General features: G+C 35.8%; 1 protein-coding gene across 2 annotated transcripts in view; it reads right to left on the bottom strand.

The window, feature by feature from the left end:
• The window catches only part of VCL (vinculin), a 57,758-nt gene that overhangs the window by 21,283 nt on the left and 22,475 nt on the right, over positions 1-14,000 (bottom strand). For both annotated transcript variants that reach the window (XM_051800863.1, XM_051800864.1), the window contains exons 3-8: positions 11,168-11,318; positions 9,187-9,295; positions 7,448-7,570; positions 7,027-7,187; positions 1,202-1,292; positions 448-595 (exon numbers count right to left, since the gene is read on the bottom strand). In XM_051800863.1, coding sequence (XP_051656823.1) covers positions 448-595; positions 1,202-1,292; positions 7,027-7,187; positions 7,448-7,570; positions 9,187-9,295; positions 11,168-11,318 — 783 coding nt within the window. The remainder of the gene's footprint in view (positions 1-447; positions 596-1,201; positions 1,293-7,026; positions 7,188-7,447; positions 7,571-9,186; positions 9,296-11,167; positions 11,319-14,000) is intronic.

Raw genomic sequence — 14,000 nt, 5'->3', positions numbered from 1 at the left:
TTTTGCAGGGTGGGGAGCAGTGTTACAACAAAATAAAGAAACCAATTTTAAAGCACTCTAGCTTAACAATTCACTACATTGATAAGCAGCTGAAAAATTCCTTATACTCAAAGGAAACACCTAAAGACTAGAATATTCAAGTATCTTACAGTAATTGGGGTATATCCTCTTTGGAGGACAGACTTCACAGTAGAGTTTAAAACTTCATTTCTGCCTAATTTGGAGGAAGGTTACGGGTTTGACATTAAGGAAACTCTGAATTATCTACCTCAGCAATTCTGATCATCATGTTCTATAATGAACATTTCCCTTACTAAAACATACTATTCAGAAAAGACCAAAGTAAAAAAAAGGCAAAAATACAGATTAGGAAGTGACACAACTGCAAGTTCAGAAAAAACATTTTAACAGCACTGGCAAACTGTCCATTCAAAGCAATAGATTCACCTAGCTCGGAGGTCAGCCAGCTGGTCAGTCATCTGTCCCAGAGTTTTGCATGTTCCCAGAATCTCTCTGCGTTCTTTGCCTGCACACAGTTCTCCTGCTTTTCCAGCTTCATCAAGGATCTGCCTTATTGCTTGCTCCCCAGCATCCCCTAAGACACAGAGTCAGTCAGTACAACAAACAAGCCATTCCTTGACATGTACTAATACACTACTGAAGTCATCATGTCCCAACACATTTAACTGCATTGGGTTCAGCTGGGAAAACACATTCATTGAAAAGCCATGAGATAGACACCAAACCCCAACAATTCACATTTTACAACTCTATTATTTTGGCTTTGATTTCAGAGGAAGTCATTCTGATAAGGTCTTTCAAAGTCCAAATGGAAAGGCCTCTATCTAGCTTTTTTTACTTTAAAGATACATACAAAGGCAAACCACTTATATAAGTAAAGATAATTGCAATTGGAGCATTTATGGCAGATTTTCATGTTAAAAATTTTACGTCATGACTGAAAGAAAAACATGTAAAGAGATTCTGTTAGACAAATTTGAAAATAAAAAGGAGGGATTTTAAACATCACCAATGACTGCAATTAAGTACTGTTCAATAAAGTAATTAATATAGGCTCCTTCAGAATGATCCACTATGTATAGGTTAACAGTGCTTAAAGACAATTTTGCCTTAAACAACAGAAATATTAAGATCTTTAAAAAAGAAAATACTTTATGCTGTTATTTTTTTTTAATATTACCTGGAGGTGCATTTGGATCTCTCAGCCAACCTTTTGCCTGATTCATCTTTGAATCTATCAAGGCTAATGCTCTTTTCATGGCTTCCGTGTCCTTTACAAAAAAAGAAACCACCAAAATGAATCTCAAAAAAACCCCAAATGCACAAATAATCAACACAACCAAAGCAGAGTCTACTTACAGAAACACATTCGTATAAGCAGCTCAAAAACCAATTTCAAACTAGCAGGTCATAATCACTTCTTTCCCATTAGGACAGACATTTTCATTTCACTCAAAATGCAGAAAATAAGCATGCAATTTTAGTGACTTTTCTATTCCTTCATTTATTAGTGTTTTAATTTCTAAAACTGGAGCTCTAATAAGCACACATCTTGGAGTTAGTTCCCTTTTTTCCTTACTGTACATCAGGGCACATAGAAAAGTTATGTAATTAGAGTAAACCTTTCAGAAATGAAAATTGGGCAGTGAATTTTACTACTTACTTCAGTGTAAGAGGCTGCACATTTGCATTTTTCACCTATTCTGTTGCTTTAAGTCAAACAATTGCTGTTTGCAAAAAAATAGATTACCAGCTAATTCCTGAAACTCTCAGATATGGAGTTTAATGCCTTCAGAGAGAAACACATGTATTTACATGTGGTTGTTTTAAACTCTGAACTTTCTGAGAGAAGCATCAAAGCTGCTGCTTCTTTCGCTACTCTGCCACTATTATCCAACACCTGACTCCAGGAGATAAAACCACCCAGTTCTGATTTCTCCACACACTCTGTTTATTATTCGTGTGCTATCTCTCCACTAGAGGCCACAAGTTTTCCATCTTACACAAATGGAAGGACAGTGAAAACACAAACAAGTACCTTAAGTAAAAAGTTGGAAAAAAGCCAAAATAGCTTTTTACCACACATGTCATTGAAATAATTTGAAATGCATCTAACATCCTATGATTAGTATACAGATGATAAAAAGAAGTCTGGCTCTTGCCTTATTATCTGAATTTGACTGCCCGTGTCCCATTCGTATGAAGAAGAGCCAACAAGCATCAATGATCAGTATCTGGAATAGCATGTGGTATCCTGACAACACTAAAAAAATGCCACATTTTTGGGGAATTGTTCATTCTGTCTGCTTAGTCTCAAAGACACAATACTGTAAACATTTTGGCATTTTATTCAGGCATGTTGGTCTGTCAGCTATTCATAAGGTGCTATAATATAAGTAAGCAACCAACTTTCTAAAGTGTCCTGTGACACTGCTGAGTATTTGTAAAGGCTCTTAAATCACAGTCTGAGACAGAGCACCAAAAGCAGAATTATTTTCAGATAGATGATTGGTTCTCAAATCTAGAAACTGGATCTCAAGTCTTAGTTGGGACCTCTTTGAAAAAACTTCAAAAAGGTAGGATATGCAGCTAAGGAGTGGGAAGCAGGCACATTCTTTTAAAAGCTGTCTTCTCTATAGTTTGAGAATTGTGCATTTACTGTATGATAAGAGACAAGTAGATATTCATTAAAGTTTTCAAATGTATATAGAAACCTTACTACCTATTAAAGTAGGTGTTACAGTTTTCTATGTTTTATATATGGGCTGAAGCCACTTGACTTTAAAATGAATGGTCTGCTGCAGGCCCATCTACCCAGAAACAATCTGAAACAAAGAACCCACTGAATTTTTAAAAGGCAACAGATGTTGCTTATTGTGTTGATGAGATGATAGGTGTGGGCTGAGAAAAGGAGAGTGTTGGGAAAACTGTCTTTGCCCCTCCCTTTTCACTCACACAGGCTTTTGTGTTGTCTCAGCTGCCTGCAGAGTTGCAGTTTCAGCAAAATTATACAGATGCCTCTGACTCTAAAGTCTTCTTTCTGAGGAAAAAATCATCATTATTTTAGATTTTACCCTCATGATTTGAGATAATTGCTAGAACTACCCAAGCAGTAACAGGATGCATCTGCCATGTCATATGAAGGCTATATAACTGGATTGCTTTTCAGTGTAAGTCTTGCTATCCTGTGTGCCTCTGTACTCACATTTGTAAAACACTGTCCCCTTTCCCTATTTAAAAAAATCTGGTGAAATCCTAGTGTAGCAGTTGAAGTGTTCCAAGACAATTGATCTTGAAGCACTAAATTTCCCATCTTCACAGCTCAAGGAATCTCTCTCAACTTCAGCTTCATGAGGAGTTTTTGTTGCAATAAGATGAGTAATACAAATAGAAAATTAGAATGCATTGTTAACTAGGTTTGTTGATACTGCACTGCTGTTTCTGCAAGAGCTGTGTCTGGTGTCAGATACTTGGCAAAGGAAAAGGTCTGGACTTGTCCACCAAGTCAGGCTATTAAGCAGGAAGACAAAAGCAGAAATACTCAGTTTAAACAAACCACAGCAACTTGCTCAAGTTCTTACTGCTTAAAAGTATCTTGGATCGTCCTGATTTCTCTACCTGTTTAAATACCTTGTTCCTTACTAAAAAAGCAAATCTTGTTTAAAATTTAACTCTCTTGGGATTTACCAGCAGAATATCAGTTGCAAACAAGGAAAAAACCATCCAATGGCTAGGCTGCAAAAAAATTGTTTTATCAGCAAAAATTGATTCATTTTCTCATCTCCCTGCAGTTCCCCTGTTGGCAAAAGGAATTTCATTTAAAAAAAGCAGCACTATTACTTTTTCAGGGAGATAAAAAACTTAATCAACTTAAACAACTAGGGCAACATTGTCTGAAGGGTAAAGAGCAAGCAGGCTTTTTTCAAAGTAGTTGCAAAAGCAAATAAGCCCTTATTCAAGATACTTTTATGCATCACTTCTGCCACTACCAAGAATGTTGCACTTATTCATGGAGTAGGTAGTATTGGCTCTGCTTTGAAAAAGAGCAAAATAAATCCAACTGAATGTAAAGCACAACCTCTGACTCAGTAAAGTGGTCTAGTGTAGGGATATCTGCATTTCATTACCAAAGAAGGCAATGTTGAAGGAAATAGGCAAAGCCAGCCTCCTGTCCTGGCTGGACAAATAGCTTAGTCACCATTCAGGGTTCAATCCTGCAAGATACCAGATACTCCTCAGCTTCTTACAACTTTTAACTCCTTCCATTTCTATGGAAATAGATGTTTGTATTGAGTATTACTTCAAAATTTATTTTAAAGTAAACACTAAGAATATACAAGAGAAAACTCAATTCCTCTGTAAAATCAAAAATTCAATGAAAAAAGGTGGAAAGCTTTGAATGAAAGAAATACAGATTTATTTTTTCCCCCCAAGATTTTGTGAGAGAATGGTATTTCAATTCTAAAGCAGCATACTATTTCAAAAAATGCAGTGTTGGTGCAAGTAGAGATTATTGGAATCCAGTAACAGTAATGTACATTCTGGAGTCTAGAAGACCAACAAAATAGTTTACAAAAACCCCTACAGCTCTGGCTCCATACCTTGTTCATCATCCACTCTCTCTAGACAGACTGTGATACTTCAATGTATAAACAATTCAAGATAGAATAATAACCATAAAATAAACTCCAACATCAACAACAGCTTTATTACACAGCCAAAAATTCAAGGCTGTGCATCTGCAAACACCCTACTTTGCTCCAGAAAAACATGGGGAAAGTATCTTTCCCATGACCAGCAGCTGCAAAATGCATGCAACAGTAACCTCAACTACAATTAAATAGCTCCTTCATCTCCCTTCCAGAAAAATAATGAGTAAGTCAACTGTTAGATATATATGCAAATACAGGATAAGGTCTGTAACAGGTGGCCAGTAGCAAACTAGTTCCTGCTTCTTCATCCCACTGCATCTTTCAATTCAAATGCTTTATCCTGACTATTTGGTTAATCCCCAGTGTTATAGTTCCAAACCATCAGTGTACCTTAATTCAAAACCTAAATACAATTAAAAAGTTCTCAGTTCAGAACATAATGATACTTTTATTATACTAGTCCACATAACATACTTACACATGAAGCATAATGACCAATATTTTCCATTAGGAAATATTGCTAATATGTCAAATGTTTTCTTAATGAAATCCTTTCTTGATCTTCCTCTCTAGCAAGAAGAGTAAGAATTTCCTAAGGCTAAATTGCCAACTTTTTGCAAGAGACATTTTTCTTTACCACAAAAACTTCCAAATTTGTTGTGTGAAATAAAACTGTATTTGCATTTCATAAAATACAGCAAAGCTTAAATCAAAAAATAAAACTGAACTGAAAAAGTGCACATACAAAACTGCAGTTTTAGGCCTAGATCCAAAGAACATGAACCACCTGAACTGAAGGAAGGTTGCTAGTAAAACATTATGGAATAGACAAAATTCCTGGTTTAATAAAGCTTTCTGGCCATGCAGAAAGCTCATTCCTGCATGACTGGATCCTTTATTTGCTGCTACAAAGACAAGTAACATAAATTAACACAAAAGCATTCAGCAAGAATGTGCTGTAAAATCTTGGCCTAACTCTAATCAGACTCAGAAAGACAGTCTTAATGCAGTTCAGCTTGCAATTACCATTCTCTTAGTGACAGCCACTTCCACAGACAGCTAGACAGAGCTATTAAGATCCTTTTAAAACTTTGTGTGTACAAACATAAGTATGGTGTCACAGCTGGCACACAAGGAGTTGCACAGCACACAGCACAAAAATCCCACAGACATGCTTTCTTTGATTTTAGTACAAGGTAAAGGTGGAGGGTGTGGGAGAAAGCTTACCTTCTAAAGGTGAGAAAAGGGTAAGAAACAGGACAACAAAAACAAAGATGCATACAGTAGTCATAATAAGGAAGTGATAGTGACGAAATAACTCAAGAGGCAAACTAAAGGTCAAGTGCCAAACAACATAGGCCAAAGTGATTTTATGTCAAGGTTACATCAATGTTAGATTTCCTGCAAGATTGCATTTGCTAACCAGTCTGGCTTCAGGCCTCAATATATTCTTTAATGATACTTACACTAACTTTCTGCTCATAGCACTAACCCTTAAAAAAATCCCTTTAGCAATTTACTTTCAAGTGCTCAAAAAAAAATTGGCAGGAATTTCAGTTACTCAGCTACATTTATTTGTAAGCCCATAGCACTTTTATGATTTTGTCTGTCAGACCTGCTTTACAGTCTTCTAGACATTTCAGTATCACTTCAGAGCAGCGTTTAACTCCAGGTAAGTGGCTGTAGTCATTCACATAGTTTAACACTGATTTGTAAGGAACCAATCCTTTCTACTTACGCAGAAAGGCTGTTCAGTCTAACATATTTGAGACAAGGCAAACACTCAAAATTTACTCTTCTGTCCAGAATAAAACTAGGGCAGGGGAAAAAGGGGAAGGTGTTCAAGGAGGAATCTCCCAAAAATATACTAAAATTTCTCAACTCCAGGACTTTTGTACAAAGACTATGACAGCTTCCTATATTTTCTAGCAGCATCTAGAACAAAAATCTCATCCTCACTTATGAATACCTAGCTACAAAGTTGCTATTATAGTAAAAAAATCCTTGTCTGAGAGGAATCATTAGAAATTCTGGATTTCCTAATGATGCCAAAACTAAACAGAACAAATCTGTCTTCTGCTGGACCACTGAGTTGCTGTAAACTATTGAGCCACCTTCAAATGCCACACTACTTTAACTTTGCTTATTGAGAGAAAGCTAATTTTGAAAGACACATGAATATATTTATCTCTGAAGATATTCTTCAACCTTGAAGAGGTTATATGATGTGATTACACAGTGTTACAAAACTGATGCACAAATAACATACTTCAACAGTGTCAAAAGCATAAGTTTATAAGGGCAAACACAGATAAAAATTAAACATACATATAAATGTAGGTATGAAAAGTACCTTGCTCGCCCAGGCATCTTCATCCCAGGAAGTGAGTTGCAATACACGGATTATTTCATTTATCTCAGCACTCATTTTCTCTACTGTGAAATTGCGATTTTTCAAGGCCTCTTCTATTCCCTGGCTTTTAGAATTTTTTGTGGTTACAAAAATCTTCATAGCTGTGAAAATACCATAGATTAGAAAAAGGTACATGCAAAATCCAATCAGTGGTCAAGATGACCCACAGTACTTATAGAGTACATTTTCTTTTGCATGGACCCTTTTATCTCAAAGAGATTGTAGTTTTAACACAAATAGCACAGTTATTTGCAATGAATGCAGAAGCAACGTCAAGGTTATTTTTAATAAATATAAGACATTGGAACTCCAGTTCAAAACAGTAATTCAGAGGGGCATTAGAAAACAAAGCAAAAAATACCTGAAATAAGTACTGGCAATAGCTCCTTCACAGTATTCATGGAGTTTACCAGCATAACCCTGTGTTCCTGATGAGTTAATTCCTGTTGTCTCTCATCAATCATTTTGGCCATCTTTGTCATCCCTAAAGATTAAAGCAATTGAACATCGCAACAGTTGAGTTTTCAAAACATGAACAAGGCACATGAAAACTGTATTGAAGTTTAAAACAATTTTTATATTAGCAGCTGTTACTTAAAGCACATTCCAGACACTTCAGAGAAGTCACTGATTCAAAATCTAGCCACTGTGTAAAGTAGAATGGATTCCTCTAAATTTTTGATTTAAAATCCCACCAATAAAATTGGAAAATACTTGAAATTACTGGTTTAGGACACAAAGTCACTTCATGAATTCTGGAAGCTAATTTATGGGGTGGTTTTTTTCTCCTATTCTGTTAAGATGTCATCCATGCCTTAAGTGACAGAGAAAGGAAACATCAGGGTTTTGTTTGTTTGCCTTGAGGTTCTACCAGAGGTCAAGAACTGTATTTATTTATACTTCAGATCTGCTAGAAATATTTCAGTGCCCTAGAAGTAGGAAAAGAACTAAATTTATTTTAGAGCAGATCTATTTGCAATATCTAAGACTTGTGAAGTTCACTACACAGAACACATGGAAACTTCAGACAATACTTCATAAAAATTTAAGGTTATTTAAATTGGTGCTGTTGTGGTCCTACTCTCTCTCCTACAGGGGACAAAACTGGAAGGAAGCTGTACATTCTTTGGCTCAGTTACCTTTCTGTTGGTTAGCATCTTAATATAACACTGCTTTCATGACATCACTGAAAAGTAGTAGAATCCTCACACTGACAGCACAGAGAGGTGAGCTGTGCAGAACCACTTTTCCTTTCAAATGACAAAAGCCTAAATAGGTAATCATGTTCTCTCTACTTTCAACATAAAACCTATAAGCACTTCTTTGATTTTAACCATACCTGCACATACTCCTGTTATTTATATAGTACTCACATTAATAGTTAAGTTCAGATGCCCATTATCATATCTAAAGGGAACAATGACTCCAGGCATAAGTTCTGTAGGCATGGGCTGCAAGTGTTGAGCAGCATTTAGCTCAGGCAAAAACAGAGCTTCTATAGGATGCCAGAAGCTACTTACTAATCACTTACTCTGGTGACAGTGTGAGTTAACACACTGAAGTAACAAGCAGTGAAGGAGCATCAAATAACAAAGAATTTCTGTAACAGCTGGGCTTTTGTATTATACTGCAAGACAGTTATTTCTGCAACCTCATTAAGATTCTAATATATGGCATGTACTTTTATACTACTCCAAGAAATTTCTACTAGGCCCAACTATCTCAGCTAGTACAGACATTTTATCAGTTTAATGGATTTTTGTATCTGTGAGTGCTTAGTTACAGAGCTTTTTCCTTTCTTTTTTGTTTTACCCTTACTAATGCATGCTTACTTCCCTCACAGTGTAGAAAAAATATATGTGTACCACATAAAATTTATCAACATCTTTATTCTTCTGCATTCTTAAAGGAGAATGTGAATCAGTAAATAGTCATCATTCACCCTCTAGTTTAAAACTCTTTCCAACAGACACTTTCAAAGCAGCTGCTCTATCACTGCCCAAACGCTCGAAACTCAGGTGAGGAAGGTACTGTGGGGAAAACAAAGTAGTGGAAAGGACTATATTTAGTATATTTGTGAAAGGCTGTAGCAAATCAAACCTGGCCCCAGATTCTTCGTGTATGTCACCAAATCCTCCATTGTCTCTACCACTTCTGCCACAGTCAGATATTCCAGTATTCCTTTGCAGACACGGATGATTTTGCGGACCTAAAAGAGGAGCGTCCCATTATTTGTTAGGTGAAGCTAAGTTACATTTGAATTAGAAATGCAAGCCTGTTATTAGACAGAATAGGTATAGCATTTGCTAACATGGTGAATGTGGAATCACAAAGGTCTGAGATACTGAATAAGTTACCCAAAATATCATTACTTGAGTGCTGTTATGACAAGCCAATATTTTAATCAGCTTTCCACTACTCAGAAATGCAAAATCCTGCTTCCAGTGTTTTCACTTTGTACGATAAATGAGGATAGCATTGAGAAAACAGGTTATAAAGAAGTGCATTTAGGTACACTGGCATGCTTGAAGTTTTTCATTGCAATTTCATCAATAAAAATATTTAACTTAAATCACAAAGCAAAACTACACAGAAAGCAGACTTCAAGCTTTCAGAGGAAATATTCACCACACAGTTTTACAGATGGATAAAACATTATCCAGCATTCCAGCAGGAAAGATAGATCCAAAAATCTTAAGCTTTCCAGAAAAATCTATGAAGGCTGTACTTTACTTCTGGACCTCCACTTCAGCTTAACTTTTTCAGTTCCTACTTGATTCCAAAACAGAGTTCTCTGTCAATTTATCTTCTAACCTCCCAAACCACATTATTTCTGACAACACCATACACAATTCTTATTGAAGAACGAGTTAATTAACATTTGATTTGTATCAACTACATGCAGTGTTCAGTCCCTAGAATAGATCAAACTTTCCTCTGAAACTCATTTCAGTTTGTCCCAACATGAGTTCATATTGAAAGACAGTAGGACAGAGACATGCCAACTTCTGTATTTGTGACAAGTCAATCATTCCAGACTAATGTCTTCCTTTGGTTAACATGCAGTTGACAGACCAGTACAATGAAGCATTAACTTCAGAGAGCTCAAGTCATTTCCAAAACACTGGAAGCAGGGAGATTAAAATACTTCCTTGAAATTCTGTCCTCTAAAACTTCTATTAAAAAATCACTTAAAATAATGAGAATCACAACTGCCACAGAGAAATCCCACAGCATTCTCCTCATTTCAGAGAAGCATGCTAACAGTAGCACTAGCTGATTAAATGAGACAAGGATGGGATGTTAGACTACTCAGAACAGATGGAAGAGTAACACAATTCCATAGATTAACAGACTAATGCAAAATTAGGATTAACATCAGCATTTCTAACAGCATGAGCTTCGTTTCTTCATTGTAGCATACTATTTCTTATTTAGAAATGAGCAAGATTCCATGTGCCCAGAAGGAGCGCCAAAACTAAGATTTATACCCAAAAACATCTTCAAACATGACTCCTTTTTAAGATTCCTTGCAACTATGGCTTTTTTTGTGCATATGACAATGGACAAACTGCAATTCTGAGCCACTCCTTGACTTGTGCAGCAGACAAAACATAGCAACTCTAAGATTTATCAGAATATACTTTCTGCCTGCCCAGCCAGACAGTCCAAATTTGTATTACCTTCTGCTCTCCAAGGCCAACTAAATTGCCACAGTTACTGAGTCAGACAAACAGGTTAAGAAGTGGCCTAGAGCTTTTTAGTGAAGGGATACAGAAAATATAAGAATCAGTAATGAGTATGGTGAAGGGAATACAGAAAATTGTCAGGAAGACAGTAGATAGGATCAGGCCTTTTTCAGCAATAATCACAGGCAAATTATGTCACGTAAAGATGCTCTAAACAAAGCAGAGCAACAAGCCTAAGATCCTTCTAAAACAAGGAATAAAAAAATATGCTTCCAATCAAGTTAAAATTATTAATCTACTCAATAGTTAGGTCAGCTAATTCAGAAAGGGGGATATTTTAATTAATAATACTGTTGTGCAGATACCTATGTCAGTCATGTTGGGATTCCTACCTCCGCTTCATCGAATGTCAGCAGCAAGTCTGATGTTCCAGAAAGGATGCCTCTTGAGCCATCAATCAGATAGTCACGAGCTGGTACTGAATAAGGATCTGCTTGCAACATCTGGGCTGCCCGGACAAGTTTAGTGCAGGCATTCTCCACCCTGTGGAAGTCACCAGACAAAACCTGCTGATTAGTTTCTGTCTGTATGACAGACTTGAGAAAGTGTTGGATTTAATTTTTAACTTCACTACTTGAAGCACTGCAAGCAAACTGATCATTCTACACCTCTATAGTTTAAAAAGCCAGAGTATTTACTATATTTACATTAACAAGAAAGTAACCAGCAACCACACTATGCAGTTTTTTAGAAATGCAATCTTTCCCATGTAGGCAATGTCTGAGGCACCCCTTGTACAGCAGTCACTACAGTGGCATTAAGGAGAGTTCCCAACCCAGCAAAATACCCTACATTCTTCAGGACAAGGGCAAGGAATAAAACACTTATTTTTTTAGGACTTTACAATCGAATTAATTCCTAACTTTCATCAGCCTTGTATATGCATTGTCATTCAAGTAGCAATTGCTGTTAATAAATATTAAATGATAACTACACATTAAGAAAAAAATAACATAGTATTAAGAAAACCAAGACACTGTTCCCTGTGCCTTGAAGCTGTCCAGCTCTTTAGAATGTTCACATTCACAACAGAAATAAAATTTTAAATAACCACAAAATTTAGTGGTAAGGTACAATCTTCAAATGCAGCTTGCAATTCCAGACTTAAGAACAAAAAGGAAATTTGGCAAGATATTATGTATGTAACTACAGCAACACAGAAGGTACATCAATAAGAAAATTAGCTCTGAAATTTGATTCCATCAAGCCATTTAACAAAACAACTGTAAAATATCAAAAATTGGAAGACTAAAAAGATTTTGGTTTTGTTCCCTTGTTGTAAGTACTCTGTGACACCTTAGGGAAATACAAAATGCAGACTTCACTTTCCTGTTAGCTATGCTACTCATGTAGTTATTGACTACACTGGCTGTGACTTTCCTTCATTCTCCAGTTTCCTTTGGGGGGGGTGTAATACATGTGAGTGCCATGTGCTCATTTCAGTTGCATGAAGTTGCAACAAACATTAAACCCTTTTATTACAGCGCTACTACCTCTTACCACCACTTTTTCCTGCATGTCACGTGGCCCATTTTCTACTGACCACTTGGATGCACTCTTTTATCATACTTCCAGTTAAGCACTTTTGGAAAGTTACAGTTATCCCACTTTTTCCTCTCTGTTCTTTGCTAACACAAACATTAGAACTTAATGGTTACATGTAAATTTAACTGGTAGAAATAAGACACTTATTACAGGAAAACACACTTTTTTCCAGAAAATAAAGTTTTCAGCTAATGGCTCCCTAGAGCAGATCAAATTGGGCCAGCTGCATTACCATAACCTGCTCTTTTTATGAGACATCTGCTCGGTGTATCAGATAGCAGGAACTCATAACTGAGTAAGAGAATGCAGAAGGATTTGAAGGCAGAAAGTGGGAATGGTCTGCTCATTACTATGCAAGGCACTTGGTTGTATTATCAAAGTCAACTGACTTCACTAAATTAGATTTCCGTGCTTGCTTCTCACGTTTATTCTTTTCAACTCTGCCAAGAAAGGGATTAAACAAATCACCAATTCAGCTAGCTCAGAGCTCTAGGCTCAGAAATACTTAATTTCCTACAGTTTAATTTCATGGTCATCTGTTTAATACTAATAATTATCTCCAGGCTGGCTTTTTTGTTTGTAAAGAAAAGAATTAAGATAAGTGTATATTATACCAGAAGTCACCATAATTAATGAAAATTTCTAAAGATTCAAAGTTTTCATTTACAGCTTTTAAGGTTGAACCTCTTAAAGGTAACCTTTCATATTACTAATATAATGCCCATTTTGTGTAAACTTCCCAAAGCACTTTAAGTACTCCAGGCTTGTATACTATGTACAAAATAAGCAGAATGGTGTTAAAAAAAATTAGACATACTTCTCCCTTTGCAAAGCACACATACTAGGAAGCAAAAGATTAGAATTTGGGAAAAAAAGTATTTAATTACTTTCATTAAAAAAACCCAAACCAAACAAAGCAGTAACACAAACAACCAAAAACTACTAAAAATATTCACTGCAATGAATTCCTTGTTCTATCACAAGAATCAAACTCATTCAGAAGTTTGGAGTAGTAGTTCATTGCTATGGTGAAACTTCTAATCTCTGTATTATACTGCAACATTAAAGAAACTCCAAAGCTTTATACGAAAAGTATATTTATTTTTTGTAATGTATTATAATTACAATAAAGTTATGTTAGCACCAGCCAAATTCTTTGTGGGGAAGACATCAGTCATGATATTTCTAACCACACTACTTTTGGTAGTTAATCAGCTTCACCCCTGTTAAGTGTATTCCTTATGAAATGTGAGGAAAATAACTGTAGCTTATGCTAAACTACCATTTTAGTTTTTAGATTTTAGGATTGACCTCTGCTTTTCCCAGAGGTCATTTTCCAGTTTACTCACTACAATTTAGATTACTTGCAGTTTGAGAAATATAAAGCAAATATTTTATATTAATATTAATTTGTTAATATAGTTACCAGCAATGCAGCTCCAATTTGGCTACCAAAATAATGTTAGTATAGAATAGTATTGCTGCTTGATTTGTTAAATGAGTTTGTGCATGCAAGTGAAACACAAATTTTTTATCTCAGTGTAAACAAATAGGTGTTACCCTATTCTTTGCCTAGAGATTGTAGTTCTTTAGTTCTTAACAAGAGAAGTTTAACAAGTA

Source organism: Manacus candei, unplaced genomic scaffold, assembly GCF_025592945.1.
Source record: "Manacus candei isolate 608988 ecotype Guabito, Panama unplaced genomic scaffold, ASM2559294v1 h1tg000050l, whole genome shotgun sequence".
Taxonomy (NCBI): domain Eukaryota; kingdom Metazoa; phylum Chordata; class Aves; order Passeriformes; family Pipridae; genus Manacus; species Manacus candei.
The sequence above is the reverse complement of the archived record's forward strand: the minus strand, read 5'-3'. Positions and strand labels throughout refer to the sequence as shown.